Consider the following 17728-nt stretch of genomic DNA (forward strand, 5'->3'; position numbering starts at 1 on the left):
GACCAAGCAAGGTCTAATTATGATTGTACCGATCATTCTTTTCGAGCACATAATTCAAGTTGTAATTTCAATTCCCCTTCCGGTTCTGCTAATGAGAAACGAGCGGAAGACAATGGTGTCATGGAATGGACATTGTTTCGTACTTGCGCTTGAATAATAGATAACGAGCGCACATTACGTCGACGAGTTAGGGTGATCATTCTGTTTTGTTTGACATTCATTTGAAGCTGATGTAAGAATGCTAACCCCTAAGCAAAGTAAAAAAATAAACACAATTAACAAAAAAAAAATGGAAATTATGAACAGTATTTGAATGTGCAATAAAGTTAAGGAATTTTAAAAATAAGATGTGTAACATAATTTTAAATGCGTGCAATACATACTTATGCTCTCTTCTCGTGCCTTAACACTAAAACTACCGAACCAGTAATTTTTTAATGGAACGCATCATTTTCATTCATTATTTTTTGGTGTTAAACAATCGTAATGTAGTTGAATCATAAGTTTTACATATATATTCTACAGTACGATCTCCAATACACAATAAAATATATTCCAACTCTCCGAAATTGTTTAAAAATTAACCACGAATGCGAAAAACGCTTAAAACGCGATGTAGTTTTAGTGTTAAAGAATTAATGAATTATTATGGACTCTTTGTACATTTGAAAGCATTTCTGTTTCGTTAATGTGGTCCATCATATTTCAAAGTAAATTGCCTAAATCTTTAGATGAAATCAGACAAATATTCTTGCGAAAATATCGAATTGCGATACTTCTGATTTGTTGTTATTTTATAAGATCGTATCAGAATACGATCAGTAGTACCATTTTTATTTATGTAAAATAATTACGTTTGAAATAAAAAAATATAAAAAAGTTTGTTTACATTTCCGCAATAATATAGGGAACATGGCCGTGCCATGGTCAGTCCTACTATAAAAATGTTTTGTTTGGACCTTCGACGAGCAGCTATTTGGATTATTGTTATTAGGAAAATATAAAAAAAATAGTGGAAAGTATTATATACCCCAACGTTAGATTTAAATATTTCAAATGAAGTAAATTATGTAAAAAATTGGTTAAAACTGGTCTATATTTTCTCTTACCTCATTTATTTAGCTTTTACTTAAGGTAAAAAATTTAGAACGAAACATTATTTTCGAAGTTTTGTAATAATCATTTTTAGTCTCTGTGATTTATGAAACAAACTTTGCTAAATGCTTTTTTCTTCCATAGAAATAGAAAAAAAACCAGCGACTGTATCTAACAATCTGCATAAAGATTAATAATCATCCTAATGAATAAGTATAGTTCACTCGCAGCGCTGGGTAGTTTGTCATGTACCATGCCTTCTTGTTTAGCAAACTTTAAATGCCTAAACTTATCCCTTAATGTTTAATGTCACCGTCGCGGCACCATTACCACCGGTATATTAGCCTATCGCGGAAGGAAACCACACACATAACAGCAATGGAGACACTTGCACGGGTTTTAGTATTTCGCCTTTAACATTTCTGCCAAACTGTTTTGCAAAACCTTTTGTCCTTCGGTTTTGTTGGGTGCTGCCCGCAGAAAGGAATCATCTCGAAAGTTGATTAATGAAGAAAGTTAAATAATTAATTTAATGTTTATCTGCCCCGGAGGAAGTTTGAACCGAAAGCGAAGTTTTGGGACGGCTAGAAACCCGTGCCATTGGTGATAAGGAACGTGAACTTTGCCGGCGAGGATTAAAACAAGAAACCACATTTGAAAATGTTGGCTACTGTTGCGCTTGCCACAAGTGATTGGCTCGATGTGCTCAGCCTCATGGACTAATACAGGCAACGATAGTCATGGGGATAATTTTTGTACATTGTTGCGTTAGGCTAATGAGTCTCTTTGTTGCTATGCGGGAAGGGGTTGTTTTTCGATGGAGGGAAAATTATGAAAGCGCCAAACACGATTTGGTGCGATAGTTTATGTCCTTCTACTGAGGTACGGTTATCACAAACGAAAAATAACAAGGAGAACACAATAAGTTGAAAGCTTTTTAAAGGGAAAATGTTAATTACATTTGCACTTCTTATTGGACAATGGCCAAAATGGTGTTCGCTCCACTACAGCAATTGCTGCACCGTACGCAAATCGCAAAGCGCTGGAAATAATTTAGGCTAAACGCTTTTAGACAAACAACGTGCCAGCAAGGGAACATCACCTAAAATTCAACCTGACACGATGTTCGAGCATAATTTTTCCGTCTCACGACAACAACGTCCTTGCTGCATAACAAAAAAACAGAGCGAACCGGGGGGGCAGACAGGTGATGATGGCCAGCCGGTATGGAACGGTGCGTCTAGGGCTTCAATTTCACAACACTTTCCTCTTGCACCAGCCCTCATCCACCAACCGTCCCAATTCTAACAAAGCCATCAACACCTGAGAAGGTACCCGGTTCATGAAGACTGAACGGTACGAACGGTGGCGCTCATTTGGTTCGTTCCGGTGGAAAATTTGTTCTCTCAACCGTACCGACGTCTGACGACATCGTCCCACGCATCGTACGCATCGCGCAGAGAATTCGATGGCCAAAGGAAGGCGAGAGAGGGTACGGTACTACATTCCCTTCTTCTAATAGGAATCTCTAGTCTAGTGCTATCTGGCAGCCTGTCAGTTGCAGAAAAAGCATCAGCAACAGCAGCTAGACGCGAATGTCGTGTAGGACCTGCGGGCGAAAAGCGACCCGCTTCGGTACTCATGTTCGCATGATCCACCGCCATCGGTCCATTGTCGGTACCGGAAATATGCGTCTTCATACGCACCGAGACCCGTTGGGTGTGTACTCGCACAGGTTCGCCAAGGCATGCGACTCCTGCCAGTGGTCGACAATGTGCGCGGCAGATTGTACCTTCGAAGGGGGTTTTAACACTAGAACTACCGGACCAGTCATTTTGACTGGAACGCTTAATTTTCGTCACAATATTTTTGGGTGTTAATCAATCCTACTGTAGTTGAAACAAGAGTTTTACATATATATTCGATAGTACGATCTGCAATAAACAATAAAATATACTCCAACTCTTCGGAATTGTTTAAAAATTAACCAAGAAAGAAAAACGCTTAAAACGCTTGGTAGTTCTAGTGTTAAAGCAATTAGATTCTTAATGTATGGTTTGGGTTCATTCTACGCTACTTATGAATGCTTCACAAAATTTAAATGAAATTTGGAACTGAAGGCCATTGGAGTATCTGTTCAAAATGTCTAACACAATTTTTTTGGGAATTCTAAAATAATTTGCTTCGGAATTTTCTAAATCTTTATAACTTAAATTCTTACAAAATTTCCTTACACACTTTAATAGTATATGACGAGAGTTTTCGATTTTACTAACGAATATTTAGACATTTATCGAATTTTGTACATAATTTAAAATTAGATAATTTATTCATTAATCTAATTTCGTGGAAAATGTCTCTTCATTCTGACATGATAAACACTAGAACTACAAAACATTTCGGACAATTTCGAATAGATAGTTTTAATTACCAAATAGATTTAATTGTTTTAGGTGTTCGTACTGGAGAACAGATTTTTTATCATTATTCATTAACTAGGGTAGCATTAAATTATTTCAAACATTAATGAGATTGGATGATAGGTATAGAAATTTCTGTTGTTATCGTATCTTTTTTTAATAATATGTAATGTATCTGATTGTTCAAAGATGTTTGGGTATCTCAAACACGTTTTTATGGAAATACAATATTCATCAATCATTTTTAAAGTTAATCTTTTCAAGTTTTAGTTTTTTTAGTTATGTTAAATTAAAAAAAAAACAAACAAAAAAATAAAATTCTACACATTTCTCATACTTATTTGCCCTCCCCTGAACGTAGCGAAACTACATCATTTTTGAAGCATTAATAGCCGTGAAAGTGTGGAAAGTCTGAAAGGTACCATTCAAAAACACATAACAAGCATCTGCTCCACGACACCCCGGACACATTCCTGCTGCGTCCTCTTATCGTAGCGGTACGCTGGCGAGAAAACTGTACCGTGAAGGATTTCTAATTTCATATTTATAAGCCCATCGTGCACGGTGTACCCGGGACCAGGCTGTCAGTGCAAGATAAATATGGTCGCGCAAAAACCCCCCGCTTATGCGGAACCACTTTTTGCGCTTGTGTGCAACGTATCTGGATGGAACGGTGGGGTGAGTTTTGTTAGTTGGCCCTGTTAGCCGGGTACCATGACAATGCACTCGGACAAAAAGGCCAACGGGCGCGAGGACTGGCCGCGGTACGTGTGAAGTGTGAAGCTTCCAGCGGGTTGTACCGATGTTTCCTGGCGGTTTGCGTGAGTAGGGTCAAAAGGATAAAGAGGTTGATGAGTATCGGATTAATTTAGAATCACTTCAATCAACAACTACTGTTTGGAGGAAGTTCGAAGGCGGACGCCCGAGACCGGTGGGGGGCTGTACTTTTTGCGTAGCAGAACCGAGCAAGCATTCAAGGATAATAGGATTATGGATCCTTTTAAAAATGGCAAGGGTAATTATTGAAATGGAAGTGGAAGTTATGTGTCTTGGCGGGTGTTTAAAGTGATCCCGAGTGTGGAAATTTGCTAAATGGGATTGCTGTCGTCGTTTCATCGGGCTGCTTTTGAGCATTATTCATTGCTACATTCGAATATAGCTTCGCTTAAAATTGCTCAATCTATTTGGTAATTTAGAGAAAAGCATGTTTATGTTACTGGAAAATAAAATTATGTTGAACAATAGTTATAAAGGAAGCTTTTACTTTAAACCGATAGCTGCTAGCGTTAACAGTACAGAAGCGACCACCACAAACGGTGTCGGTGTACCTTAAACTCACGCCCCCGTAGAACACCCGTAGGGTACTATTAGTCAAGTGGAAAACAGAGCGCTTGGAAAAGTTTTCCTGTACCGCCGGTATTTTAATTCGATTGGAAAGTTGCTGCTATTTCCTTAGATAAAACGCTTTTTCTCGTACGGTGCAATGTTTTTCCGCTTGCAAACTGTGGCCTCCGTCTTCATCCAGCTACCGTGGCCACTAATCAACCTCATTCCGGTTCCATCGCAGCATGCAGTGTTCCCCGGATCAGGGTTACAGGGACAAACATGTTGCATGCCATTCGGTTTTCATTCCGCCCCCCGGTGAAACTGGTGGATGGGAAACGTTGTTGTTTTTCCGGTTGATTGCAGTTACAACTTGGTAGAGTTTATTTCTGTGACCAGGTTGGATTGCAACTAGAATGGTGGTGAAATAAAAACAGCTTTTTTTAAAAACGCATTTTTGTTCAGTCAGCTGTTTCTTCTCCCACAAATTCAATGTTTATTTTGTAATTTGTTTTTGTATACAAATTTAATTTATTTATGGTAATTTACTGGTCAAATACATTCTGTTGAATGTTGTCCGCCATAATACAATTTCTTAAATACAATTTATAACATACTTTAATGTTGTAATTAATCTGAGAATAAGGCGGATTTTGGATCGTTTTTTTAACATTTGAGTTAAGAAACGATTTATTCAATGCGATAATTTTTATAGAACTTTTTGACTATAAGCAACAGGTTTCAATTATTTTTCAACTCTGGCTACAAGAATTTGCATTAAAAAAAATAAGATAAATCTTCGAAAAAAACTTAATATTAACACTACAATGCATTTCCTGGGGTAAGTCCAAATAAAATATAACAGATTACTAAATCTCCGAGTGTCCGGATAAAAGATTGCATATGGGTTTTTTTTTCAATGTGCAAAAAAATATTATTTTATTATTGGCATTTAAATTGCCAAAATTATACATTAAGGCTTTTAAAATGAGACATCTATTCAATTTGCCATTTTGAAATTCGTAAAGACCAAAACTAAATATTTTATTGCATTAATGACTAGTAAAGTGCTTTACTTAGTGCTTGATTTAGTCAAAAATAATCAAATGTGTAGTTAAGCTAAGCTTGAGAAACTACAAAGGAAAACAAATAAAATCTTTTGGCAATTGTTCATACTGGTTATGGTATTTCATGAATAGAAATTCACATGAAAATATGAGATACAAGTTTGTAATACTGCCAATCTCTATTCAACAATTTACATCTATCTTTCTCTCTCTCTCTCTCTCTTGCTCTTTCTCTGTCACACACTTGTAAAAACATGAAAATACACTGCAAAAGCAACTACAAAAGGTGGAAGATGTGGTGTGTGATGTTTTTCTTTCGTCCATTTCCCGTCGACTTCGTTACCGAGAACTTTTGTAACGTAGCAGTAGATATGCAAGCGACTGACTTCCGCACACAAAAACGTGAAACCAAAAACTGACCAACTTTTCCTTGTGTGTGTCTGCATGTCCAAAGTTTTTCCCAGCACATGCCCTCATTCTAACCCCGCAACTACAACGTAAAAGTCAATTTCAAAAGGCTAGCCAAAAAGGTCGTTCGATTTACACTGCACAAAATGGCCACACCACACCGGCTACAATGTGCAGGAAGGATATATTTGCCCACATTTGCTGTGCCTTGGCACACAGCGTGGTAAGGACGGTGTAGATAAACATTGATGTAGGTCAGGAAGCTCGGGAACACGGCAAAAGCAAAAGAACGTGTCTCATTGTCCCATTACTGCTCGTTGCTACCTAGTGTGCTGCTTGACTCCAAAGGCATTCCTTCAGCTACGTTGTACGGGATCACTGACGTGTGCAGCTGATTTGAAAGTTTTCTTCGAGTACTCGTTTCTTTTTTTTTTGGCTTTCCATTGGATTTCCATTTCTAGCTATTGGTTTAACTTTTCCCAATACGTTTGTTTGAATGTGTGTGGACACCTTTTTTTTGTTCCTTTCTTTGCGTGCATTCAATGTGGATACCGTGCTCCACTAACGAAAAGGTATTCAACATTTAGCACATGCAAAGTAGGTTCTATCATATCCTTCCCACCATTAGTGGTGGTCGCTCGGCAACAGGATTGGTTGTGTGTGACTTACGGCTATTGAATCGAACTGTTATTTTTGCTCAATGTCTGGTACGGAAAATATTTACCTTTTTCCTACCAGAGCGGGTTGGCACGGAATTCTACGCTGAGCACTCAACTGTCAATTAATAGAACTCGTGCAAACGTTCAATAGAAAGTAGAGCAACGTATTCGAAACTTGTCTCACTTGTCAACGGTTCGAATCGATGTATGTCAGTGTGATATTGTTCAATTGAAAATTGTTTTAATTATTTGTGAAAATTCTACAGAAATACAATAAGCGTGTGTAAGATATTTGTTATAATCGCTTAAAATATCCTTAAACTCTATTTTTTCACAAATCAATAAACATCACTGAATACAGTTTTTTTCATCCTTTTCCTGTTTACTAAATCACTCTGCTACAGGCAATAATTTTCCATCAAACCATCTAATAAGCATCGGTTATGTACGCATAAAGATAACGAGAATTCTAGCGCTCATTATGGAGTTAGCTCCTGGTTTTTCCGTATGATCATACCTTCCCATCTCAGCTCAATTTAACTGATGAGCTGGGAAATTGTGCAAAGCTTCGGTTTTAACGTAGAAATTGTGAGGCAAAAATCAATAAGGGTTCCATCGGCGGGGGTATTCTCCATCTTACCACCCGAACCACCATCCACACCTGATGGCCGAGAATTCGATTATTTCCGCGTGGAATGAGCTGATGCGCAGATGTTGTGCCACATGTAACACAACAACAACAACCGTAAAGCAAACAGAAAGGAGGGGAAAGGATGGAACCATATTTAACCGTCCACCTTTCACACGCGTTTGAACGCGTGTTCCGGTATGTTCGTGATGTGTGCGGCTTTTACGTACAGCAGCACAGAGCCTCAACACCACTACCGTGGCGTATAATGTGCGATGCTGCCATGCTGGACAGTCCTGATGACGTCAGTAAACTCACCATTATGCCGGGTTAGTTCTTATCTTCTCTTGTCCTGGTTTTTTTCCACCCTCACCGTACGACTTAATACGACAAGCTTGCCAGAACACCACCAGAAGTTCGAGCGTTGGTAGCTGAAAAATGGCACTAATTAAAAGTTTCATTTCGCGGTCGTGGTGGGTCAATTTTTTTTGTAACCGGAATGGTTTGTGTAGTTGGGTTGAGCGGTTTTTTTTTTAAATAAATTTACTAAACTGCTGCTAGATTGAGCCTTTTACAGCCTCCATCATTCTGGTACGGTGATGGGTGTACGCCGTAAACCTAGCTGGAAACTTAAAGGTTGAGAAGAAGGTTCTCGTTGCTTTCCTAATTAATTTTTCCAGTAGATGTAGATTAAGATAGTATGTGATGTTTCTTTGTTTAATAATATTTGAATCATGATTATTTTTAACTCACTTATCTGTATGTTTGGAATTACGGATTCCTTCATTTGTTCTGTGTTTTTTTAAATTAATTTTTTATTTCGATTTTTAAATATTGCTTTAATTTTAATCAACGCCATTATTATTTATTCTTTACTTTTCGTATTAAATAAATAAATATTGCTGAATTTTGGTTCAAAACTTTATCATAAAATATATTTGATTCAGAGACAAATTCAACAGAGCAGCACCTGTGTGAAGTGACATCACTTATTGATGCACCTAATTAAACCTTTTCCTCCACAAGCGTGTTTGTGTGTCACAAGGTTCGTTGCTATTTATTTAGCACTCATCTGTAATGTTTTTATCTGGTTCGTTTACCAATTTTTTTATTCCTTCCCTCGAAAGCCGGAACTTACAGACATTAATTATATCTTACACACACTCTCTCTCTCTCTCTCCGTCTCTTTCCCAGCTTTGGTGCGACGAGCTGATCCGGATGGCGTACAACTTGACCCAGCTGAACGGTCCGGCGATCATGTTTCTCCAGAAGGCATACACCAAACTTTGCCTGCAGGTTGACAAAACTGGCAAAATCCCGGTGAAGAAGTAAGTAGCACCCACGGAACGGACTGAGGGGACAGCCAATCATCTTTCTTTTTTAACCCTGCAACCGCGTGACGCTGGAAAGCAGTACTGAAAAAAAGCAAAAATAGCGCAAGATGATTAAGCGAGAATGCCCAGAAAAGAGACAGTGGACGTGAAGAAATATTTGCATTTCCCTTCCAACGCATCGGTGAGGGTTGTACGACTTCATTTTTCTGAAGTAGGACGCAAATGGGTGGAGATGTTTCTTTTAACGTTTTGCTTCGTATGCTTTCTTTTATGCTTACTTTGCACTAGCTATTCCTGTTGCACACCGAATGGCGTGAAGTGGTCGGTATCGTGGTGGTTTGATTTTAGTTTTACGTTTTTGATTGCATCCACCGAACACGCGCAATGTTATTTTAATTTTTCTACTTATACCCACTTACCCCGAACACTTTGCATCGGGCCGATGATTGTTTGCAGTTTAGATTTTTTCTCGGTCCCCTCCTGATCTTCTCGGTGCGTTTCAAATCTTGTCCACACTCCAATCGGGAAGCGAAAAGGAGGGTGAAATAAAATTGTCCTATTTTTATTACCATTTCAATCGTCTCGGTTCCACAGCACCTAGCCTTAGGGAAGTGATGCGCATTGCTATGTGACCGGAAACGCGGACTGGAATAATTTTGACCCAACCTCTCCGATCCAGCGGGCAAACCGTGCATATTAATTTATCGTGTCAAATTAGGTCGCTTTGGAAATGATATTTTTTATTTTTTATTTATTTTTTATGATGTATTTTCATTCTATCTCTCTCTCTCTCTCTCTCTCTCTCTCTCTCTCTCTCTCTCTCTCTCTCTCTCCCTCTTCCGGGCTACTTTCATCTCGCACGTCCGAATCGTATCCTTATGGGATGGTTTGGCACAAATGTCCAAGTGTACTGGTTGTTGCATGGCTCCCGCTTGGCATTAGTGACGTTTGCGGTTGGTTGAAGGCAAAAATTAACATAATTTCCGCCCTGCAGCACAAGCTGCACAGCATTCGCTTGGTTGATGGTTGGGTTACGTTGGGTCACAATCTCGGTGGAGATAAAAATGAATGTGTTTTTATTTTAATATTTATCCCTTCAAGCGATGCTATGATATTTAAGCACGATTGTAGAAAAAATGGCCAAATTTTATATGGCCAAAGTGTTTATAAATTTTCTAAATTATCAAAATTTCTTTTGTCGTTAGATATCTTCAAACTTTGTTCCTTTACACAATTTCTTTGATGTGGTTGCTAGTTTCCAAATTTGTACTAATAAACCGCAGTTTGTCTTGAATGACCCGCAAACCTTTATTTCGGTGTACAAATTTTAATCTATCTCAATTAGCCCGCAACATTCTGTAGCCTAATGATCAATTTCACAGCTAGAATGAATCCAATTTAGTTGTTTTCTTTTCAAAAACTTATGGCAGTTGCAACATGTTGGCATAATTTCTTGAAGAAGAAAAAAAACATTACGTTCAAAGACTAATGTCGGGAAATGTTTTCCATTATTATGCCTATTTCCATCTTCTTCACGACCGAACACGAAAATACATTATCTTCAGCTTTCTTTCCGCTAAGCTTTGGAGATCATTTGTTTGAACAACACTTCACGCGGCTGAAGTATGCAAAGTCTATTACGAACGGACACAGAATGCTATCCACAAAAAAAACCTAATTCAAATCCAAGTGCTTCCATGCAAACGGTTTCGGAAATCGATTTCGCAACTTCAACTTCCGACGCAACTGTTTGTCGCTCGAGCTTTACCGAGCTTCCAACTGTACCAGCCCTTCATTATGATCGGAACCGAGGCGTGGCATCGAGAAATGGTTGGAAAAAATATGACCCGAAGGTCACACAAATGAAATGCAATGAAATCCGTCGAAAGGGAAAGGTCGAAAGAAAAGCATATGAGCCGAACCTTTTCCGGCAGAATTTGGCAGAATATCTGCAAATAAGCACCCACAAAAGGAAACAACGGATCTCAGAAGGATAGATAATCTATCTAACCGGTCTGCCGATAGCGATGATATATGGGCACATAAAAGCTCCTACTAGTGTGTGCGAGCGCGTCGTAAAGGACGTGTCCAGCAGCTAATGCATAGCTATGGATGCGCCCGTCGGCAAGGAAAAGCCGAATTGGTCCGTATTAGGAACGGGTTCCCGGGGTTTTACTTTCAGACCCCGAATGAATGACTTTAGGGGAGAAAAGACTTTCTCAACAGGCAAATACTTCTGCTGACTGCGCCTCTGTGTGTGTGTGTGTGTAGGTTAATAAATGGGCTTGGTCAACCGGAACACGAGAATTACATTAGCGCAGGTGATCGATTGGCTTCCGAGAGCTAACGCAATGGAGCTTCCATGAGGGCAACGGCACGACAAAACCGGTTTCGATTTTTCTTGAAAAAGGTTATTGAAGGCATTTCCGTAAGTCACTTCCTGGTTCTAATTCAATCGATGAGTTAGTAGTTTCGCGGCTTTTGTCAGCCGCCAACGTTGGCCAAGGATATTGTAACACGAAGGCAACGTCAGTTGACAGTGCATGAGAATGGGTTTGTTGTTGTGTTCTCCTACATTAACGTTTGTTGTTTTGGTCGTTGCGGGATTACACTGTAATATCCGGGATATTAATTTCAGGCTGTATTTGATTTATGGACAATTTATTTTGTAATGAAAATAATCGGATATCATATGAAGGTGTACTTAAGAAAACTTTTTTTAAATAACAATATTCTTAATTATTGTTTCGACATCTAATGAAACGCAGTGACGTGCTCGATGGTTCGACTAAGACAAAATTTATTTTTCACAAATTTATCGTAACAATAAATTACTTATTTCATATTGTAAATAAATATCAAGCTTATAAATACCTCTTTAATTCGGATAAGATGTCTCCTTTTAAATTTTAAAATTGAAAGAATTTTAATTAAGGAAAAGAAACCCAAAACAGACCACTTGAAAAACTTATTAAAAAAGTGACTTTTTTGTGAAGTAATAGCGTGCCCTCGTTTTCGCTCTCGTCTCTAGCGATATATTTTTACCAGATTTATTTAGAAAAAAAACTCGATGGGTCACTTATGAAGGAACTCGTTCGAAGTGAAACAAAATTTCCCACGCCTTGGTAGAGCACGCACACACACACACACACACACATCACCGACCGGCGGGTGACACACAACAAGTTATGCAAAGTCACGCAAATTGAAGGAAAACCATGAAAAGGCTCCAAGGTTGCTTCCTGGGATATGGTTCAATGGTAAGCGAGTACGCGCATTCATCACACCGGGTACACCGTGAACCGAGCGTACCGTGTTGAAGAGATGAAACCTTCCACTACCGTTGAAGCTTCTAAATGGTTGCAAATCTTTTTCGCTGACGCAAGTGAGGTTTCTTTCCTGAGGGGAGAAATTTTTTTTTGTTGCCTTACTGTCTGTCCCTTCTGTTCAGTTTTTGGTGCACCGCGTAACCGAGCTGACGGGCGTGTACTATCACGCTCGTCCCCAAAAATGAGAAAATAGGGAAGATGGCTGTTTTGCTGTAGCAGCATTCGCCCGGAAAGCTACCATCAGCCGGGAGCGACATGACGAGCAACTATGATACGATTTCCACGCTCGGTTTGGCAGCGAGTGTTGTTGCATAAATGGTGATAAGATTTTTGTGCACAACCATCATTGTCTGGCCATCAGCACCTTCTCGAATGGTTAGTACGCCCGGTGTACGGTCGTACTAGCCCGTGCTGGGAGCGTAGGCTAAGAGAGCAAATTGAGGACTTTTTAATGGATGGAGTGAAATTATTGCTCCACTGAAGGATGAAACGACGGTAATGGAAGGGAAAGTGAAGGAAATTAAGCACGAAGACTAGGGACAGAATGGTGTCTGTACATGGTGGAACATGTTCTACGGTGTGTAGTGAGACGGAATGATAAAATGACAATCGTTGTATTTTTAGCACACAAAAAAAAACAAGGAAAAGCTCGCACACTCATTGGGCCTTCTGATTATTTTTTTTCCTCATTCCCACGAGGCTTGGTTGGGTTTCCGTGATGGAAAGATTATAAATTTCGCATGTCTTGCATATTGCCAAAATGGTTTCTTGTGTTTTATATTTTACGGTGACCTACTTTGTTTTCTTGCGAAACCAGCTTATGTAGATGTCAGAAATGAGCTTTTTCTTCATTTAGTTTGGAGTTTTTTGTTCATGAATAACTATATGACAGGTTGCCATAAGGCAAAAGACATGTTTTTGTTCGTAGCTGCGTGTGAATTACATAAACAACACATTAAACTGATTAAATAAAAGTCAAATTGTACCAACATAACACGCTGATCTGTCACAAAAGCGTTCATTTCGTACCAAGGTTTGTTGTTAACCTGTGTCTTTCAAAACAAGAAAAGGCTTTTTGTTTTACCTTTCACAACAGAAAGAAAGGGACAATATTTGTATCGGTCTGTTTAAGCAGCCATTACATTATGATTGCCTCGCCGCTGTTTTGCTTTGTATCTTTCGTTTGGAGCGCTGGTTGTGGATGGAGACGCCCAGATGGAGGCGCCTGGTGGTTGTACAGCAAAAGAGACGCACAGATGGAGACGCCTGGTGGTTGTACAGCGATGGAGACGCCCGGTAGCTTGTAATCTTATTAATGTAAATTGAAATGGCATCCTTCACAGAAGGAAAAAAAAACATGTCCGGTATGTTTTAAAACATTCCTTTCGCAGCCAGTAAGCTGATTCTCAGTCGACCATAATTTGCCATTATGAAAAGGGAATGTGTATATAACAAATGTAAGAATCAATTTGGTGGTGGATTTATAAGCCAACGATACGTATAATGGTTTGTGAAGGGAAAACCGCAAACCATCTTAAGTCGATTGGTTTGAATGAACCAGCGGTAGAGGTGAATTGATGACTTGGGCTACGTGCACTGCTCACTTGAATTATAATGGCTACCACTGTGGGTACGCAGAAGAGTGATAAATTTGACTGAACGACTGTATGGCTTTTGACCAACCGAAGCAGCTCGGTCTCTAGTGTAGTTAGGAGAATCCTGTGTTCAGTAGTTAGTTTGGTAAAGATTTACTAAAGCTTTTGGGTAGACATTGAGACTAACTTCTCATGGGAATGAGAATGCCTGTATTTATTTCCTACTGTCTTAATAAAGTAGTGCTAGTGAAGAATGACGTTGTTTACTATACTAGACGTGAAAGACAAAGTTTTCTATACCAGACATATACAAAAAAAATCTGTTTTACGTAGAATTATGTATCACTTATCGAAATTTACGCCAATATTCTTATCAGACTTTATAGATAAAATTAATAATGATCGTTTTAGAAATCTAATTTTGTTTCTCGTGCATTTTTCCATGCTCACAAAATAATTTAAGTTTGCACATGTTTATCATTGATTACACGACAATGAATTTGTCTGATCTGCAAACGAATACCCATCAGCCTTGTTCTACATAATCATTTATGTCTTGTATCGGCCCACACCGGTTTCAGGAAAAAAGGGGAAAACATGCTCCCAAATAGGTTTTTCGGATTATTGTCGCAAATAACATACATCATCCCAGAACATGGTAATTCATGCATTCTTTGCAGAAATTTATATTTGGAATGTAGAAGAAAAAAGAATTCACACACAATTTTAATCGAAAATGCTATTCTGATGTTTGCCATATAGCTATAGTTTTGTGCTTTTGTTTCTATTCCCAACATTCTCAATATTGATCATCCTTTTCCATGTTGCTGACACTGACAACGCCTGCAAGCAGGTCATGTTTGCTAACGGGCTATCTTTAGCATTTCATTTATGGTCATTTTAGAAGGCTGAGAAACAATGTTGACCTATCGGCTGGCTTCGCTAAAGATAGAATCTGATCGTCCAGGCGCTTCGTTGCACTCTTGTGTGCTTGTGTGGTTGAGAAGTATTGAAACATGTGAATGAAAGAAATATTTTAGTGAAAACATAATCTTTCACTTTGGGGAGAAATTTCTCATACAGATAAAGCTTTGCTAACGTGTAATAGCATCCGGAAGGATTATGTTTTCCGATAATGGCCCACCAGGAGAAAAGCAGCGGATGTAACACTCGGCTAATAAACCACCAGGAAAGTAACGCCCCTTACGAGGATTATGACAGCTCAGTTTCCGACCTTCACACGGTTCGCACTTTAATAGTTAACGGCCAGTGGTTGGATCCTTCCGGAGCGAAGCGTCCACGCGACTAATCGTCACACCGGTGACCCAATGCTTCCGTTATTGGTTCAGGTGCCAGCAGGAAAGTAATGGTGCGTTTATTACGTGCTAAGCGGTAATACGGGAAATCCAACATTAGACTCGTTATTGCACCCGCGAGGCTTTCCAAGGCGAGCGACGGTTTTGCTGGAAATTGTTGAACGCATTCTTGAATGAGTGGGGCGTGTTTGACACACGCCCTTGGACACACTGTCTTCCGCCTGACATAAAACACCTCCAGCGAAAGGTCAAAAGTTTTTTTCTTCTTCCGTCCAAGTTTTATTCCCAAAAGAACTGTGAAATTGTGGTCGAAATCGATTGTGGTAATCGTGCTGGGGTGTAGGAAATATATGACTTTCATTATCGGGCGAACAGTTGTGCGCACAGCCCCGATGAGCATGTGAATGGGTCGTAATGTTTCACCATAAGTCATCCGAATGCGAACCTCAAACGTTGAGCAGTTGAGCGGACACAAAAGAGCAATCATAGCTAGTTTGGAAGTGGGAAAACTAGAAGCAATAAAGTTGATTATTGTACCCTAAGCGTGATGAACGATCAAGTGATCGTTAGTCTATCCATCGTAGAACGGGGGGTTTTCTTTACTTGTTGAAAAATAATCTCTATAACGGGTAACGATTTATTCTCGGGATTTGTTTATGAGGTGAAAATTGAGACATAAAAAACCCCTTTTTTTCAAAGAAAGTTATCGACATCAAGCGGAAAATGTAAGTGTCAGCTTTCATTTATTCTTTCCAAACATGCTATAATACGTTCGCAATTGAACAGAAGCAGAAATGGCTAAAAGCGCATTTAAAAAAAAATAAACGAAGAGTAACGTGAAACGAATAGAGAGACAGAGAAAGAAAAAAACAATCTCGAAACAACTTAAATGCGGTTGATCGGATTACTGACGTTGTTTCGCATCAGGTTCCCTATTATACTCTAGCGCTCGTTCGCCACATTCGGTTTGCATATTTATCCCGATTTAATTCTCGGTTCTTTCCGCACTCTTCATGAGTTTTTTTTTCCTTCTTTCTTCCATCTGTCTTTACAGCATCATCAAAACGTTCGCCACAAACAAGGACGATCGGAGGCGCGTCGAGAAGGCACTGGATGTGTCGGGGTTGCCGTCCGGGAAAGGCGATACCCTCGCACTGACCAAGTTCCAGTTCGAGGACTTTTTTAATCTGTACAAAAACCTTTCCCAAAGAACTGAGGTTGAGAAGGTGTACGATGAGCTGTAAGTGTATAAGGGGACCGGCTGTAGTGGAGTGGTTAGCGGACTAAGTGGGTACTGGACGATAGATGAGACTGTAGATAGATCTGTCTGCAACGGTTCCGTAAAGCAGAGTGTGGCGTACTTCAGCTTGGATTATCTTCCAGTCGCACGATGGTTGGAAAAGTACTCCCTGAGTACCACAAATATTGATTATTGTCCCCCCGGTAGAAGGCACTAGCACGGTGGTAGCGTTCCCGGTCGGATGGTAATCAGAACAGATCGAATGCAGCTTATACACTTCACCGAATCACACCGGAACCGTTCGGAAGACAGTGATTGATTTGCTACGAGCAGCCGGGAACAGCGGTCGGGAGGGCTTGCTCCAGTTTGAGTCGTTAAACATTCGATGGATGTAACGAACCGCTCCTAGGGTTTGGTTTGTTTTGCACTCTGCTGCTTGCTTAACAAAAGGTTTCGATGGTGTATGGTGACGATGGTACCGGGCGGTTTTTTTTTTTTGAAGAAAGTGCGGCGAAAAGTCAGCCCGATCGAAATCGAAATGAATGTGAAGGATGGGTCGTAAGTTATCCTCCATTTTGAGATGCTGTTTTTTTTCTTCTTCCTTCAAGCACTGCTGGCCAGTAACAACTTGACTGTGCAAACAATTTTCCGATATCTCTTCACCCGAAACGAAGATTGATTATCGAGATGAGCGGGATCGTATACTCGATCGAATCGATCTTTCCAAAGAACTGCAGGCCCGGTCAATCGGGAAATGGAGTGGGCGATAGTGTTTCACCTTCGGGGTTTACCCATGTGTGTTTTGTGTGCTTTCAAATTTCAGAGTCGGAACCTCGAAACGACGGCTAATGTCCACATCACAGCTAGTCGATTTCCTGAACAAAACTCAGCGGGATCCACGATTAAATGAGATCCTGCATCCATACGCCAATACAGCCCGGGCCCGTGATCTCATCCAGGAGTACGAACCGAACAAGTTTAACGCCCAAAAGGGACAGCTAAGCTTCGATGGTTTCCTTAGGTATGGTTTGGTTTCTCTCTTCCTCAAATCTGCATTAAAGACCCTAGCTAAAAGCTGCCTGTGTTGCATTACAATGTTAGGTATCTGATGTCGGAGGATAATCCTATCATGGCGGCAACCAAGCTGGATCTATCCGATGATATGGATCAACCGATGGCACACTACTTCATCAACTCATCGCACAATACCTACCTAACCGGGCATCAGCTAACCGGTAAAAGTTCGGTCGAAATCTATCGTCAAAGTTTGCTGGCCGGGTGTCGGTAAGTAGCTGCAACGGTGCAACCGTAAAG

At 39.8% G+C, this 17728-nt stretch overlaps 1 protein-coding gene across 6 annotated transcripts in view; it reads left to right on the plus strand.

The window, feature by feature from the left end:
* LOC125762937 (1-phosphatidylinositol 4,5-bisphosphate phosphodiesterase classes I and II) overlaps window positions 1–17728 on the plus strand; it is an 89946-nt gene that overhangs the window by 58265 nt on the left and 13953 nt on the right. For all 6 annotated transcript variants that reach the window (XM_049425577.1, XM_049425582.1, XM_049425581.1 and 3 more), the window contains 4 exons: window positions 8795–8928; window positions 16229–16414; window positions 17238–17435; window positions 17516–17698. In XM_049425577.1, the coding sequence (XP_049281534.1) occupies window positions 8795–8928; window positions 16229–16414; window positions 17238–17435; window positions 17516–17698 (701 nt within the window). The remainder of the gene's footprint in view (window positions 1–8794; window positions 8929–16228; window positions 16415–17237; window positions 17436–17515; window positions 17699–17728) is intronic.

The sequence above is a fragment of the Anopheles funestus genome, chromosome 2RL (genome assembly GCF_943734845.2).
Source record: "Anopheles funestus chromosome 2RL, idAnoFuneDA-416_04, whole genome shotgun sequence".
In the NCBI taxonomy this organism is placed as follows: domain Eukaryota; kingdom Metazoa; phylum Arthropoda; class Insecta; order Diptera; family Culicidae; genus Anopheles; species Anopheles funestus.